This window comes from Delphinus delphis, chromosome 7 (assembly GCF_949987515.2).
Source record: "Delphinus delphis chromosome 7, mDelDel1.2, whole genome shotgun sequence".
In the NCBI taxonomy this organism is placed as follows: domain Eukaryota; kingdom Metazoa; phylum Chordata; class Mammalia; order Artiodactyla; family Delphinidae; genus Delphinus; species Delphinus delphis.
The window spans coordinates 72,140,337-72,157,894 of NC_082689.1; the positions used below are offsets into that span (position 1 = coordinate 72,140,337).

General features: G+C 47.7%; 1 protein-coding gene across 5 annotated transcripts in view; it reads right to left on the minus strand.

Annotated features, from left to right (window-relative positions):
• Positions 1-17,558, minus strand: part of TANC1 (tetratricopeptide repeat, ankyrin repeat and coiled-coil containing 1) — a 229,378-nt gene that overhangs the window by 42,350 nt on the left and 169,470 nt on the right. For all 5 annotated transcript variants that reach the window (XM_060016745.1, XM_060016743.1, XM_060016742.1 and 2 more), the window contains 8 exons: positions 15,203-15,325; positions 14,089-14,370; positions 13,163-13,320; positions 10,594-10,825; positions 9,277-9,443; positions 6,860-7,467; positions 2,298-2,406; positions 906-1,028 (listed from right to left, as the gene is read on the minus strand). In XM_060016745.1, coding sequence (XP_059872728.1) covers positions 906-1,028; positions 2,298-2,406; positions 6,860-7,467; positions 9,277-9,443; positions 10,594-10,825; positions 13,163-13,320; positions 14,089-14,370; positions 15,203-15,325 — 1,802 coding nt within the window. The remainder of the gene's footprint in view (positions 1-905; positions 1,029-2,297; positions 2,407-6,859; positions 7,468-9,276; positions 9,444-10,593; positions 10,826-13,162; positions 13,321-14,088; positions 14,371-15,202; positions 15,326-17,558) is intronic.

A 17,558-nucleotide genomic window follows, 5' to 3' on the forward strand; every position in this document is an offset into this window, starting at 1 on the left:
GGAGAGAACAGGTATGACTGTTCTCATGGAGGTGACTGAAGGGGAGAACATGACTCCTTGGGAAACGATGTCAGAGCTTTTGAAGGCAGCTGGACACATCAGGGCCTGGGGCTGAAAGGCCTGGAGTCTAGCAGGTGTGTCAAACAGGTGAGAAATCTAAAATGTGAAGACACTTACGATCTTTGCTCTGGGAAAGATGGTGGTAAAGTGATACGAGACAGTAATTTCCACGTTCTGTGGGAGTTAACTCCTCTTTGTTGCCTTAACAGATACTCGGCCTCTGTGCGCTGCAGATTCTTAGGCTGCACTAAATGAGGAGGGAAAATCTATCCTAAAAACCTCAGCAGAACGTCGTGACATGATAGCCACTGACCAAGAGTGAGGAAGCTCGTGGTTCAGCAGCGGGCAGACCCTGCTACGCTTTCCGTGGTCATCAATACACATGTGCAAAAACCTTTAGTAACAGTTTCCCTCTGCGTGCCCACCACTTTGTGTTACTCAGCAGTGCTTAATTTCCTACGAACCATGAAGAGATAGTCCAGATTTGAAACCAGGATGCCCTAAAAGTCCATTTTCCCTGGATATCTGACCAGGGTTTCCTCTGACCTTTGGTTTCCTTTGTGAATTGCTTCCCTTATCTCATCCACTCTGAAACAGTCACCACATGCTCACGTAGCAGCCCCTGACCACCCACCTCTTCCTGCCCCACTGAAAGCTAAACTTGTAGAGGAGAACCGGCCATAGAGCATTCGGGTCTGTGTGCTTCCCATCGGGAAACAGCATCTTTAGTGGTAGCGTCCCAGCCTTCTCCGGCCACCAGCCAGTGTTGGGGAGAGCAGGACTGTTGGAGCAACAGCGGCCAGGGGGGCAGGGGGCTCTGGCCCTCCCGGCAGAGGGTCACTTACCTTCACATTGGGAGTGTAGAGATTCCTGAGGGAGGCCAGGGCGGCAGACAGCCCCTCGGTGCTGTACCCAATCCACAGGGCTTGCAGATGGCTTGAAGAGATTCCAGTCTTCTTACTGAGGCCCTGGAAGCAACAGCGACAAATCAGCTTCAAGGTCTCCTTTCCCACCTGCAGTGTCGGTCTGAAAGCGGGTGTGCCCGGGAGGGCGCAGGTCCCTGCTGAACGCGGGGCAAAAGCTGTGCACACAGAAAAGGCCTGAACCTGTGAGCCTTCCCGCCCTAAAGCCAAGGGTTGAGGAACTAGCCTACATCAACTGTACGCCTGGGGAAAGGGCGGGGGCAGATGAGGAGAAAGTTTCTCTTTACAGAGGTTCTCCAATCAATTAAAGGAAGAATAAATGTTAGAATATCACCATCTGGAACCCCTAATGAAGGAAGAGACCAATCGTGGCCAATGGCATCACACCAAGCACACATGCATCCTGACACTAGAAACCTTATACAGACTTATGGAGCATTTTAACTCTAACAGGCAGACCTCGAAGATACTGTGGGTCTGGTTCCAGACCACAGCAATAAACCGAGTCCTGCAATTTCTTTGGTTTCCTGGTGCACATGCAAGTTACGTTTACACTATACTGTAGTCTATTCAGTGTGCAATAGCATTGTCCAAAACAATGTGCATACCTTAATTTAAAAATACTTTATTGCTAAAAAACGCTAACCATCATCTGAGACTTCGGTAAGTCATCGTAGTAACATCAAAGATCACTGATCACACATCACCACCACAAGTGATAATGAAAAAGTTGGAAATATTGCAAGAATTTCCAAAATGTGACACAGAGACATGAAGTAAGCAAATGCTGTTGGAAAAATGGTCCCGAAAGTCTAGCTCAACGCAGGGTTGCCACAGACCTTCAATTTGTAAAAAAAAGAAAAAAAAAATTTTGCAAAGCACAATAAAGCAAAGTGCAATAAAACAAGGTTTCCCTGTATAAAGTAATTGTGACACCCGGTGGGGCAGAGGGGGTGGGGATCAAACCTGAACCTGATTAAGCCGCTCGATATAAATACCAAATGATCAAAAAATCCAGAGGAAAGAGGAACACGTTAACGTAGGCCACAAGAAATAAGGACACAATCAGAAAATCCAGGTGGTATGCAACTACACAGGTCACGAAATCTGGTTCAACAACTAAATAACAAGGAAACAAAGGGAATGAATGAAGTGGAAGCTTTAAGTGAAAAGAAAAGATTTAGAGAGGGAAAAAGTAAAATGTAATCATAGCGGTAGATACACACTTGAGCGAGAACAATTACTTTTAGGGAGGAGGCCGTGCTGGGAGTGAGGCTCATGGAGGGCTACTCCCTGCAGTGGTGTGGGTCTCACCTTGAAAATGTGTGCCTTCAGGATGTGATGGCCGAGCTCCATGGTCTGCTGGCGGTTCAGCTTGCCCTCCTGTCTCGAGAACATGAACGCCAGGAGAGCATGCCCGTTCCTAGGACGAGAAACACACAGGTTGGTAACCAAAGACCCGAGTCCATCTCTCTGCAGGCCCTCGGGGCGAACATCGCCCCTCGACCCCTGAACTGTTCTCCTGGTGCTTCAGTATCACCATACGAAACGGGTGGAAAGCTGCTTCTTCACAGAAGATGGTCAATGCTGTTTATTCCTCGAGTCATTTTAAGGGCTTTCTCAGGCTTCCTCTATCTCTGTGGAGTGACTCAGAGAGAAGCCTCTGGACAGGGCAGGTCTTTGAAGATGGAACCACCCGCCCCCTATTCATCCTCCATCACTCTCTCATCAGTCTATTTGTTGACTTAGGTCTATCACAAAAAACGTAAACTCCACGTGACTAAGGGTCTTGTCTAAGTCACAGCTATAGCCACAAAACCTAGCAAATGCCCAAGACTCAGTAAGAACGCAAATACGCATTTCTTGGATGGATGGACGGACGGACGGACGAAGGACAGATGAGCAAGTGGACAAATGGAGCAGAACCGTCACTGGACCTGACGCTCAGGCCTCCCCTCAGTACAATCACCACTGGGGACAGACCTGGGCCAAAGGACAAGGCCTTACAATGGAAGGGAAAGAAAAACCAGGCCATGTACAGCAACAGCTCACGATCAGAAACACCTAGAATTCTAGGCTTGAATGGAACACAGATCCTTCCTTGTAGGGGTAAAAAAGCTAAGCTGTATGAGTAGGTTTGCTGCGTCTGGGCACAGGGTAGACACTCAACTGACACCACCAATTAATCCCCCAACTAACCCTCTCATGAAGGAGCCATCCCACCCATTTTCCCCCTCTACATCTGTAGGACTCCATTCTGTCTCCTGTGGACTCCATGCCTTTGTCTGAGCCAATCTGTTTGGAAAAGATGCTAAGGGCTGCTTATTCCAAGGTCACAGCAGTGACCTCTGTGCAGGGTGAATTATTTTCATTTCTATTAACCTGACAAACTTTGAAGTGCTGTTTTGCTGAGAAAAAGCAGCTAGTTGTGGAGGAAAAGATAAACTGTGAAAAAGAAAAGCATTCTTCTAAATGTGTTTTCTAGTAGTCGCTGATCTAGAGGATTAAAAGCATTCATCATTTAAATCATATTTATCTATCCAGATGCTTGCCTGTTTCTCATATCACGTATAAACCATGTTACAGACGAGGAAATCAGGGCCGGTGGAAACCACAAGATTGCTTTTTATCCTGCAGGGGAAGGCATGACATTTAAGACCACACTGCCACTGAGTGTCCTGCCTCGCGTCCTGTCAGGGTCTAGAGCACATACCCTGTGCTCCCTCACACACACTACCTCCCAGACCTCAGGCTTCGGTTTCCCCTCTCAGATGAGAGCCTCCCTTGCTCCCGTGGAAAACACTCTCTGCCACCTCCCAGCGCTCCATGCCCTACCTGGTCCCTATCCATGGGCTAGTCCCACATCACTCTAGTCAGGGCCACTCTCCCACCCACGGGCTCAGCTATCCTCAGTCTCCCAGTCTGCCGGCTCTGTGGCCATGCCATCTGCGTCCAACACAAGGACATGCCAAGTACTGTGGCTGGCTGGCCCTTGCGGGTGACGATCACGCAGCCCTCAGTGGCTGGGCCAAAGGTGTCCAGTGCTCTGAGCTAAGCACGTGGCTTCCCACCTCCCCGAGGAGACAATTCACCATGCAGTCACTGGGCACCTGCACTCCTCTACATCCCATCTACCTTGACGTCCTTCCTTCCTGGCCCTGGGATCATGTGCCCCCTTCTAAGTCTACCTGCACTTACGAGTCTGTTCATTTTCTGAAGCTTATACGTATCAAGTTTTTACTACGTGCCAGATGCAGAAAGTTAACTAAATTATTTCATTAACTTGCTCGACCCTGTGAATCACTGTGTCTTACGATCCCCAATTTGTTTGCATGGGGAAACAGAGGCCTGGACAGGTAAATGATGTGCCCACGATCAAACAGGTGGTAACGACTGTGCAGAATTTGACCGCAGTCTATGCAACGTGAGTGCCTTCTACGCTCTTCATCAGCGTAACCCGATTTCTCATTCTTTCATTTGTGCGTTAACATCCCCCTATAACCAGCATCATGGCTTAATGATGGGGATCCCACGGGGAACAACGCGAGGTCCTTGCCCTGAGGAGGTCTCAGCAACTGGACTGGAGACACGTAAACAAGACAAAATCCAGCTGGAACGGCACTGTGAACAGACTCAACGGGAGCACAGAGGAGGCTAGCTGACCCCGTTCCCTTGTGTTTCCAATTGCTCCCTCTTCACTGATTGTGTTTCCCCATGCTGTCTCAGTGATGCTTCCAACAACGTCCCAATCCCCTGCATTGTTAGAAACATAAACTAATACCCTTCCCCACCCTCAAACTACCCGAAACCCTTCCACTTCCCATGCCAGGACGTTGGCTCTCTCCTCTTTCACGCCTCACAACCCAATGGAAGGAATCTCCTAAGGATCTAGGACCCTCCTCCCACAATGAAAAGCCAATGGCTTCCCCTTCATCCTCACCTTCCTTCACTTCTTGGCAGCATATACTCCCCTCACCTCCTTCCGTGCACTCCTTCTCCTTGTCCCAGAAGTCCAGAGCTCCCTTTCCTCTCACTGCACTTCCTCACTACATCCCACCATTGCCTCTCCATCAATGATGCCAGATCTTCAACGCCAACCTCTCCTCCAACTGTTTAGACCCCACCTGCCTCAGAACCTCACCACCAACCCCATAAACTCAAACTGCTAAAATCCAAAGCCGCCCATGCCTTTCTTACCCACTCTAAGAGCAACGCCATTCCTAGTTTCTGAAGCTTAACGCCTCAGTGTGACCTACATACGGCACCTCCTTCTGCTCGACTATGCCCACGGGCCAAGCCAGGCCTGTCTATCTCATGTCAGCAAGGCTGGCCTCCACCTCACTATCCTCCTAGAAAATGAGCTGATTTGACTAAACGTGTTACAGCACACATTTCACCTAGTTATTACGGTCTGGCCAAATAACCTGGAACTTACAGTTTATAGCCCCAAAGCAGGTTCAAAGGACAATAAACTCTTAGCCCAGTACTGCCTAAGAAAACACCTTATCCACAACATGAAAAGAGCTGCTAGACCTAGTGTGTCAATGTTAAGTCAACAGTCATGGAAGGAAGGGAGTGTGCGGCCCACAAGTGCATATTCATTTCATCTCTGGCCCCAGCATCTGACGCAAGGTCCAGTCCAGCCCAAAGCAGACGGTTTAGCAGCTTGTCAGACCTCTTACACGAGGCTGAGAGCAATTCTGACTCACAGAGGGCAGAAGCCATTCAAGACAGAAATGATGGACTTCCCTGGTGACACAGTGGTTAAGAATCCACCTGCCAATGCAGGGAACGTAGGTTCGAGCCCTGGTCTGGGAAGATCCCACACGCCGTGGAGCAACTAAGTCCGTGCGCCACAACTACTGAGCCTGCGCTCTAGAGCCTGCAAGCCACAACTACTGAGCCCACGTGCCACAACTACTGAAGCCCACGCACCTAGAGCCCGTACTCCCCAACAAGAGAAGCCGCCGCAATGAGAAGCCCACACACGGCAACGAAGAGTAGCCCATGCTCAGCAATGAAGACCCAACACAGCCAAAAAAAAAAAAAAAAAAAGACAGCAATGATGTCGGCCAAGGCCAGGGCCAGGGAGAGGTGGTGGACATGAACACACCCTTACTGAGAGTGTTCGCACCTTGAAGCACCCAGTCCTTCACCCTGACTGGCACCATATGCCACAGGGCAGGCAGGCTTCCCACCCGTCTCCTCCCCTGGGCGGTGAGGAGACCTGCATCCTGGCCCAGACCTGCTACAAAGCCTCAGTGGAACCTCTGACTCCCCGGATGCAGGTGCCCCATCGCCATCTTGTAAGTGGGGCATCTGAGCTCTGAACCTGAATCCTCCCGACCCCAAATCCCAGTCTGTTACATAGTGCAGAACACTAATGCAAAATGAGGAGGCCAGACGTGATGGCTGTGCTGCCCTCTGGGCCCACAGACACATCAGATCTCTGGGACAAGATGCCACAAGCTCAGGGGTGGTGGGGAGTGGCAGCGCCGAGGATGCGAGACAGTCCACAGACCCTCTGGTGAAGAAACTGAGCCGTGAACAGGCTCGAAGGAAGCCGGCTGTTCCCTGCAGCTAATGCCACACTCTCCCACGGGTCACCCACGTGCAAGGGGGCAGGGATCTAGAAGAGAATCACCAGAGAGATATGGCCCGGGCACTGCCGAGCTTCTCTTTCGTCCAGATGTACTGAGGAGTCCTAAAATTCCAGCAATTAAAGGAAGGAAGCTTCTGTTGTAGCAGCAGAATTTTCCATCACCCTTCCTGAATTATTCATGCTGTACTGTCTTTCTGTTCAAGAGCACAACTAGTGTTTGGAATCCCTTCCCCAGTCACACATCAGACTCCCTGCACAGAGCTGCCCATCGTACCTGGGTTCACACAGGAAGGCCGTGTTTTCACCATCTGCTCTCCACACGAGCCACTCCCTGAAGGACGGGTGGCAGAACATGCGGGTTTTGTCTCGCCTCTTAATGAGGAAGCAGGAGAGGGCATCCATCCTCTGCTGAAAGTCCTCCCAGCCCTGCTCCCCTTGGATGTGGCCGGCGTTAATCGCCTGGAAGATCTGCTCGTCTGTCATGGGGTGGAGGGACGCGAGGGCCACGTTTAAAATGGGCAGCGCTCTCTCAAAGGCGGACTGGGTCATGAACTTCATGTTGCACTGCAGCAGGTAGAGCTCAGACAGCGACACGGGCACCACCTTGTAGCTGGCGCTCTTGATGACCAGGTGCCCCCGCTGGAAGAGGTCCAAGGTGAGTTTGAGGTACAGGTAGGAGCCGAGGCTCCGCAGCACCAGGTGGCTGCTCACTTTCCCGATGAGGGCGGCGTCGGCCTTGCCGTTCAGAGAGATGTTGCTGAGGATGTCCTGGCTGCTGTGGACCCTGTGCTGGACGTAGGCGTGCAGGTCGCTGTGGATGTCCTTGTTGTCTGGGAAGTCATCTAAGGACAGCTTGACGAATGGCAGCTTGCTGACGATTTCCTGCAAAAGAATGAGACGCCCAGTGCCACTCCACAGAGCTTTCTTTTTCACGTCAGCTGCATTTCAAACCAGATCCACTGGTTTCCTTTCAAGGAGGATTTTCACGGATTACAGGGACTCATTGTTTTGTATTAAAACATGCAATAGGATAAACTGAAGATAAAAGGCTTATGTGAAAGAAATTCCTGATGCGAGATCAAATCAGAAAAGGCTTTCCTGAGGTCCTCATCCGAGGGCGCAGAGCCAAGAGAGATGGAAGAGCCTCAAGCAGATGGCGGTGGCCTGGCTGCACCAGCAAAGGGGCAGTGAGACCCCCAGGTGACTTGATACCCGTAATCTTTACACTGTGCAACTGCTTATAACAACAAGGACAGACACAAACCAACGCCGTACGTCTAAGACCGTGGCCAGACGAGAGGCATCCTTCACTGTGCATTAGATACTGGGGCTGCATAACCCAACTGGGACATCTGAAACTGCCCCCAGGCTGGGCTCCAGTGACAGCCTGCCGTAACCAAGCTGCTGGACATTCGTAGAGCCCACTGTCATTTTGGTTTTCTGTAGTTGCTGTTTTTTGGTAAACTTAAATTGAAGTGCGATACACAGAGGTGCACAAATCCTAACTGCACAGCGTCAGTCACTTCCACAAAGTCAAATATACCTGTGGGACCAGCAGGTAGACAAAGAACATTGCCAGCTCCCAGAAGCCCCGTGTCCCTTTGCCATCCCACAGATAAGCATTGTCCTGACACCTAACAGCAGAGATGAGGTTTTTTTTTTTTTAAATCCCTCTATCATTTGTGAAGTAGCTAAGTACATGTCCTCATTGAATGTGACAGTCGTAGGAGACAGGCTGAGGACAATTACCGCACCCCCCCCCCCATTTTACACAGATGCTAACGGAGCCTCTGAAAACTTACACAGCTCGCATGTAAAACACAGGACTCCTGCTTCTGTGCTGCTGACTGCCAGATTCTGCTCGCTGTGTGAAAAATGACTGAAAAGTGTATGGATCAAACGTCCATAAAAACAAACACCAAGTTCGAATGAGGTCTAATTCTACTTTTAAGGAGGAAAGAAAGAACCCAAATGCTATTTTAAGATAAATATCATCCTAAAAGGGAAAAGATCAGAATCTAATGTCTCGTGTCTTTACTAAAAATGGATAGGAGGGAAGGAGTCAATGGCTGTTGAGATACAATTTTAGGGTTTAAATGAGGGGACAGATGAGGAAGAGAATTTAAAAAAAAAAAAAAACACTCTTCATCTCGCTGCAAGCGTTACCTCATGTCTAAGTTTTATGAAAAACTAGGCTTTTATTCAGAATAGGCCTTAAAAATCTTTCTCCTTCATCCCTCCCTTTTCCCTTCATTAAAACAAACAAACAAACAAAAAAACCAAAAAACAAAAAAAAACAAAGTCCCACTACAAACCCATACAAATAACTACAAGCAGGAATAACTTTAAAATCTGGTAGACCTGTTAGCCAGGCGCCTCAAAGAGCCCCCCCAAACTGAGTTATGGTGAACCAGGGCGAGACACTTCTATTTTAGAAGCACAAGTACAGCTTGATGATAATAAGAAACTCACTTGACATCCTGATAAATGTGCCTTGGGGGTAAAAAGGTCAGAGTTTTCCTGTTTAGAGCTCTGTGCACTAATATGTCAAAGCTCTAATACAGTTTTCAATTCAGCAGCTAAATGGTTGACAACAGTTGAAGCTGTTAGCATTCATCTAAAATCGTAATTGTAATAACTGTAACATTGGGGTTTGGGGTCTTGGAAAGACATGTGAGAACTCTCTTTTACCTGAAAATTCGCTCTTACAGTCACAATCAACTTCAACCACGCAGGGAATTTAGAAATAATCTTGGTAATAAATGAAGACAGTGTATCTCCGTAATCAGGTTTATGAAACTCAGCTTCGTTTAAACCATCTATCAAAATAATGTATTCTTCTGCAGGAATTTTCTGCTCTAAAGGAGAAAATAATTTTTTTTAATTAGGAAATTATACATTTCTATAAGATAGCACCCCCCCAGTGTATTTTAATGCACAATTTAAAGTGTAAGGAAAACTAAAAAGGTTTACATATGGCAGAAGACATGGTTTTCACAGAAGCATGCTTTCTATTACATTTGTAATGAAAACCAGAGCGCAGAGCCTAAAGAAAACCAATTCTCACCAAACAGTTTTCAGAAACGTACTGTATTACACACATCAGCAGAATCTCACCCCTGTGTATGATACACTTAGCTCTTCAAAAACTCCTGTCACTGGGGAGAGCTACAGCAAAGATAACCAACACGGACCGAGATGAAACCTGCCAAAGACTCTAGGTTTCCCCACCCCGCAACCCCGCCTAGAGCTCCCTGGATGGATTCTGGCGAGGAAATCTGACCCTCAAAGGGCAAAGCATCCCGGCCGAGGCACACAGCCAATGGAGGCGAGAACTCTGCTGCAGAGACTCCTCCGAGGCCGAATCTAGTTTTCTATTCATTAGTGCCAACTTTCTGCCCAGGGATGAGGTGCAATGACGACATATCTGTTTCAATTCCCTCTCTCTGGCACCATCTGGCAGAAGTGCTACGTAGGCAGGTAAACTAGCTCAAAAGGTGAAGAGCAGAAGGGGGGAGGGAAGATGGAAAGTCAAAGGGCCATAATATCACTAATGCCCCTACCGTGGAGAAGATTCAAGGGCAAAAAAAACAAACGGACACTTCTAGAAACAGCTTCAGGTTCAACTGAGCAGAGGCCCCTGGAAAAACATACCGGCAAGTTCCCCAGACAATCAACTTACACCCCTGCGCCTTAGGAGTGCAAAATATGCAGGCAGCAGTTCCTAGACAGCAAGTCATCTAAGGAACCTATGGTTACAAATTAGCTACTTTGGAAATGTTCAACCGCGGAGTGAATTCTCACTAGAGATATAAAATTGAAAACAAGGCCATCTGGAGTGGAGCCAGGAGGAGCCCTGGGGAGACGGTTCTGAGGAAGGGGAGGAGAGATGTACTCACATCCTCCCTGGGCCCACTGCACTCGTACCCCAGAGTCAAGCGGACCCCCACCCCGCTTCTGAGGACTGTCCTGGGGAGAGGGAGGACACGGGTGGCTGCTGGGAGGTACCGTGTCTCAGGCTTGCGAGTGGCTCCAGCACACCCCTCTTGAACGCGGCCACTGGGTCCTGCACACAGGACCTGAGGCTCAGCACGCTCTGGAGCTGGGGCTCCCTTATCAGCAGGTCTCGGTAGGCGGCCAGCTGATGGGACCGGCAGAGCAGAGCGGCGATGCTGTGCACGAACTCGGGCACCAGGCACGTGTAGGTGTTGTCGGCCTGGCAGTAGTGGTAGGCCACGACCTGCAGAAGAAGCAGAGTGGTCAGCATCGCCTCGTCCTCTTCACACGGCACCCTGCGGGCTCTCCATCAGGGATGCCATTTTCCCGTTCTCTGAGGTAACAAGAAACGTTGCTTCTATTCCCCGAGACTGAGTCATTATTTAGCTTAATTGATCCAGTTATCCCTTTACTTTGGGAGGAATTCTGAAGTTTGGCAAATTTCAGGCCGACTTTTACTTGCAGCCACAAGTCCGTCTTGACCGGCACTAAGATCAGCACAAGTTACTCTGTACTGAATATAAACTCATAAAAGTCATTCACAAAACTTAAAGCCCACCCTGGCTTGAAACAATTCCAAGCAACCCCGACGTTCTCGACATCCACAAGTACCATATTCACTACATTTCTGTTTTCAAAAACAGCAGCATCTCCTTGGGGAACTCATGTGCGGCCCCCAAAAAGCAGATAAAATTGGTGGCAATGAAAGCCAGGCTCTCAAGTCACAGCTGCTTCCTCTCCCTGGCAGGAGGGCCGCCGCCAGCGACACCATGGAGAACTTCAACAGCAACACTGTCTGAAGGATCAACGTCAGACACTACCAAATTCCTGCCTATCTTGTGAAGGGACAAATAGGAGGAGGGAGGGCCCTGCCCAAGCACCGAGAGCATCCTTTTTGTTGCGATGGATTTGAAGTGGCAACAGGCTACTCATGAGAGAGACCCCCAGGGAAGTACCAAACGCGGCACTGTCTTGAGAGGAGAGGCACACTGCCGATCAATGGAGAATCTGAGACTGTCCCAAACGAGGATGAATGGAGGCATATACGTACAAGGTAAGGGGAGTGAAAAAGGTCAAAACACACTCATGTAAAGTGCTTTATGTTTTTCAGAAGGGTTTGCGACACTGCTGTCCCACTCAGCCCTACAACCCCTACGTAAGTAGGACAAGAACCACTAGCTACGGTTCAGAGGTGAGGGCAGCAGACAGACAGGCTGAATGACTCGCCAGGGTGACAGACAGTCAATGGAATATCTGGGATTCGATTCCTGGTCTGTAGACTCTTAAAAAGCAAGGGGCAAGAGTAGATATGGCCAATTCGGAACTGCCCTGTGACTTCTCGTTTTGATTAAATTTATCATCGACACTCAGAGGAAAGCTGACAGCTCTTCGCCTCTCACCTGGAAAGAGATTAGCTGCAACGCAAGAGGACCTGTGAGCTTGTACGAACCACCAATGAGCTAGTACCACAGTCCACCTAGCATGGTGTTTGGCAATCCAACAGTGGGTGATGAAACCAATTTGGAGCATAAAAGTTTTTCTTTTTTTAATTTAATACAGTGAATTTTATAGGATGTAAGAATAAGTGTAGTCTTATAATGCTTTTTCTTCAGTTGGGTGTGTGATGCTGTGTGTGAGTATCAAGTGTTTAGTGTAACATGTATTTCACATTATGGGTCACAAAGTGGTTTGAAAAATCACTGTCACGGGGTGGCTTTGAAGTCTGCACTACATCCCTCATCTCAGATCACCCACTCACGACCAGAGGACTGCCCCGAATCAGTGGTCAGGGCATCAGGGCTGCCCATGCTGGGTGAGGAACGGCCCTCATCTGGGAAGCAGAAGCGAGGAGAAGGGATCTGGGGCAGAGGAGCTTTCCTTTCAGTTCCCCTGCCCCAACCTCACCCCAGGGGCTTTCCTCGCTAGATGCTTCTCACCGCTGTCCACCCCTGGTGGTTCTCCAGCTCCACCAACTCACGCCACTGCTGCCCCAGGAGACCCAAGTGGCTCACCAGGAATGAGAGGTGTAACCGCTTCAATGCAGGAGGGCAGCTTATGAACCTGTGCCAGATGTCAAGCAGATAGAAAATTTCAGAAGGATCATGACTGACCATGAATCTAGGAAGGGAAAATTGGCCAAGTCTCTTACAACATCACAAAACACCTCTGACAGAAAGACACTTGAAACCAAGGGCTCTAGGCAACAGAGTGCAGGTGGGGCGGAGCCCTGGGTCACTGGGTTAAAGGCTCCCAATCTCCTGCTCTCATACGAAATGAAGGAGGACACGTGCTTATAAGGATGGATTTGTGGCAAATGCAATGATACCTCTGGCTGCTTTGAGGAACCCTTTCAATCCATTGTTTAGGAGGAATAAAAGTCTACTGCCAGTGTCCTAAGATACTAATTTTCATTAATACCTTTTATCTGGCGTACTCTACCACAATTTTATCAAAAGCTACACTTTCGCATTAAGCAACTCTTGTCTCTGTTTTAAGATCCCTTTTTAAAATTCACTTCTCAAAAGGCAAACTAGCAAACCTCTCTCTCTTGGAAGGCTCCCACAAATCAGGAGCAGATTACCTTAGAAGCGAGGTATTTCACTGCATCCTCTCTTGGTCTCTGGTTCTCTGGAGGATCAGACCCAGACCCAGGGGGGGATTTAGCTGCATTGATACCACTTGTAGAAGAACTTGGTGAAAGCAATGGAGTGAAAGGAAGATCCTGGGAGGAATCTGAAGCTGCAGCAAAGAGACTAGTTTCATTATTTACAACAAGGATAGGGTGGAATATTGAACATATTTCTTGGTCGGACCCAGAAAGTATTTTAACGGGTAATGAGTGAACATGGTAACAAATGCAAAAGCCCAGATGGGGATACAAGGCTCCCTCTCAGCCCTGTCTTCCGCCTTCCAGGTCCCCTCCCAGGAGAACTGCTGTTTCTGGTTTCCTTTATTACATTCCTTTGGGTTTAAAAAAACAAAAAACCTTTCCTGGCTCACTTGTCCCTGTTTACCATGTTAGAGACACTTTCTTTTTTTACATATAAAGTAAGCTAAGCATAGTCAACTATTTGGCTACTCCTGATTTTAGGTTAGTTTTTATACTTTGGGTAAATCTGGCATAGAAGACAAAGGCTGTGGGAAATAGGGTGTGAACGAATTCTGCGCAGACTCCTTCTGGCTTGCTGCGCCAGAAGTCTAACCCGCTCAGTGTTAGGACCCTGAATTCCCCAGAGCATCTGATCAGGCCTCACTGCCCACATCAAGAGGGGGACAGGCCTGACAGTGGGGAGAACACCAGGGAGGGCTGGCCTCAAGCCAGGTTATAGCCTCAGAAGACCATGAGAGATAACTATTGATAGTTCTCCAGCATACAATCGCCAACCTGATACAGCAGCTGGGACAACTTGAGGAAAATGGGGAATTTATGTCTATCCCAACAGCAGTTTCCCCCATCTATTGTACAGTAATATAACAAACTAGACAAGCAGTTAAACAGGGACACACTTTTCGGTGATGAACTGGGGCTGTTGGAAGCAATCTGCCTCATGCGGCTTCCGTGGCAGCTCAGTGCCACCAGCTTAGAAATGATCGCCGTCTTCCCAAAGCCCACGTTTCCGACAACCACTGCTCCTCTGTTTTCTGTCAGTTCTGTGTTCCTCAAGTTTTCTTCTATCTGGTGAAAGAGCCAATCCCTTCCCACAAACACAGAGTCTGTAGTTATGCTCGGTACTTCGAACAACAGGGGTTTCAACAAAATGTCTTGCGGCTTGTAGGGAGCAAATCGTGCTTAGAAAAAAAAAAAAGATCATTACTTTAGAAGAATGACATAATTTTATACACTAAAAAACTCAGTTCATCATTGCTTGTATGTTACTTTTAGCACAGACTTTAGTTTTACAACACAAGGGATCTGGAAGTATTAATATTACCAGTTTGGTTCCAGTAATACTTCCTAATACCTCATTTATCGTACCCTATTGGCCTTACAAAGGGTCCTATTAAAATGACTTTCTAGTCCTTTCATGCTTCTAAGTTATTTTCATGACTCAAGAGAGACACACAGAGGATTAGAGAAAGTGGTGAAGGGACCAAACCATGTCTCATCAGTTTATCTGAAACAGTACTTAAGACATGTTTCTTCCACTCCTATAGGAATAAAATGGAAATGCATCTTCCCTGGAGACAGAGTCCCAGCTCTTATCAGGGTGTGGTGGTGCTTTGCGCCCCTTATGGTGAGATCATTGGCCACCCAACTGTGCACTACGGGTAGAAGAAGCAGGAGGTGGCCCATACAGCCCAAGGAACTGTAACAAAGCCGATTCTTTGTTGACGACCAAAAACATCTAGTGAGTGTTAAAGGACTCCTCACTTCAAAACAACGTATTGCAGAATAGTTTTTCAACTCCAGAAGCAAGTTAATCACATACTATAAGGAAGAAGCCCCAAAACTGTTAAGGATGGCCTCCTAGCGCACCTTACTAAAAGATAAACTTTTCACATACACACTTCATAGCATGTTTTTAAAACAGCTGGCTTGAGTGCTGGTTACCACAGACTTTCCGTATTTAGTGAATGAGCTCATCATAGCCATGATCACAGCGGATGCAAAGATAAATACCTTTAACTTCCTGTGCCCTGCCTCTGGCCGTATTGTGCCACGGTAACCTAATTGATGTCCGAAGGGGAGCATTTCTCTGTCCGTCTAAATAACTCAGATCTTCCAATTTGGTTGAGCTCGTCGCTGTAATATTAAACTGAAGTTTAGTCTCTTCAAAGTTGAGTTTAATATCATACCCAAACTACTATAAATTATAAATTACTAAGCAATTCATTTCAGGCTTTCAACAAAACTTACTTCAGGGTGATTTTGGTTTTGTTTGCCCACCCCAGTTAATTTTTCCGGCAATGTCGTTAACTGAAAAGTGGACAAAACTAAGTGCTCCTCATTCTTGAGTCAAAGTCACGTTGATGTGGTTGCCAGGAGTCTCCATTACTCCTGGAAAGAGACAGACCTCACCAAAAAATCTTATGAAGAAAACTGACAATCGAGGGTCACTCAGTAAAGCTTCAGTACTGACTGCAAACACGCAGCATGGTGACCTGTCTTCTCTGCAGCTCCAGGGAGCCTTCTGCTGTTGCTGGAATTCCAACCTTGTTAACTAAGTGAGCAGATTCTGCACGGACAATTCCACAGTGCTCAGAACCCTAAAAGTCAGCTTTTGGCGGTAAAAGTAGCCGAGCGGACTTTATCAGAAGGCTTCAAATTTTTATGTATACGTTATAGATTATATATTATATTACATCTATGTATGCATTTTTTAATTCTAAAAATAAGTAATCACATTTACCTCTGACCAAATCAATAAGACTCATAGCACATAGCTACCTGTTAAAAAGCATTAAGGATCATTAACTGAAGCATACATCAGTTCAATTATAAAAATAATCAGTACAAAATAATTTTGTTAATTCTTAGCAAATCTTTAAAGCAAATATACAGTACATGTTTTTGCCTTAAAAAAAAAAGGAACCTCCTCTTATTTACATACACATCCTAGGTCACAATGAGAAAAATCTAAATAAAAATAAACCTAATTTGGTTTGTGGGTTAAGTAGTCCAATTATAAAGTACCGACAATCCTAGACATATGATTATCTTACAGGATGATAAAATACATGTTATCATTTGAGGGTAAATGACGGGGGAGAGGGACTCATATTCCCAGGGCTAAGGCTTCTAAGGACTGGTGAAATCATTAGTGCAACAAACGCTGGAGGGACAGAAGTCAAGTTGGGCCATCTGCCTGCTGAAAACCCTCTGGCTACCCCACGGGCTCTGGCCCAGCTGCCGACCACCGACCAGGACCATCTGCCCGACCTAGGCCCTTCCTTACTTCCCCTCCTAAGGCCTTGGTCCTTTGCTTCCTCACTGTTAGCACCACCTCCTCTCATTCCTTCAACAGGCACCTGCGTGGCTCCATGGCCTGCCTCTGTGATGATGTGTCCCCTCTTGCTGCAGTCTCCAAAGGGCAATCAACCATGTGCCCTACTCACCTTCCCAGGCCATGGAGAAGGATCAGACACCTTGACTCTAAAAAAGCACACACTGATGCTTCTTCAGTGCACACCCACAGCCTGTTCACACACCCCGTACACATTATGTCAATATGCAACACAAAACTCTCCTGTTAGAAAGACTCGGCTAACTCCTTATGCAGGACGTCCAAAGGGGCCTAAATTATGGGAATCCAATGGCAACCTCTAGCTTCTCTCCAGGTCCTTCACAACCAGGGCATGTGAAACTTCTCAGAGGGCCGCAAGGACCACAACCATCACCCTGGCTCCCTATAATAATATAGCTTGGAACATATTTCCAGGTTCCCACCTGGGACCTGGGACTCTGACTCGGGCCTCTGCAAATGCCCCCCTCCTCAGCACGCCTCACTGTGAATAAACGCACATGTTGAAGGCTGAGGTAGAACAATCCACAAGCTGGTTCAGTTTAGAGCTGGAAGAGCCACGACTGCCTGACCGGCTGCTGCTTCAGCCCCGGAGAGCACAAAGACGCCCGCAGCCTCCAAAGGTTTCCCGTTTGCCTTTCCACCCTAACCCGTCAAAACATGACATTCAGTTCATAATCTCGTAACAATGGACAGGTTTAAGAAGAAGAGACTATGAAGGGCATGCCAAAGAAAGGGTTGCAAAAAAGCCCTAGTTTGACACAGAGGCAGAAGACAGTGGGGTTTTGAATGCCTCTTTTCAGATATCCAGTCACCACAGCTTCAGCTCTGAAGCAAGCAACAGAGTGGCCCCAGCAACTCCACAGCTCTATTTAAAACATGAATATGCTGCTTTGAAATGGACCACTGCTCAAATGGGCTGCAAGCCCCCAGCTGCCAGCTCCCTCTGCTTTCTAAGGTATCATCACAGCCACTGAGAGGGATGGAAAAGGAGCAGCAGTGACGCTGCAGCTG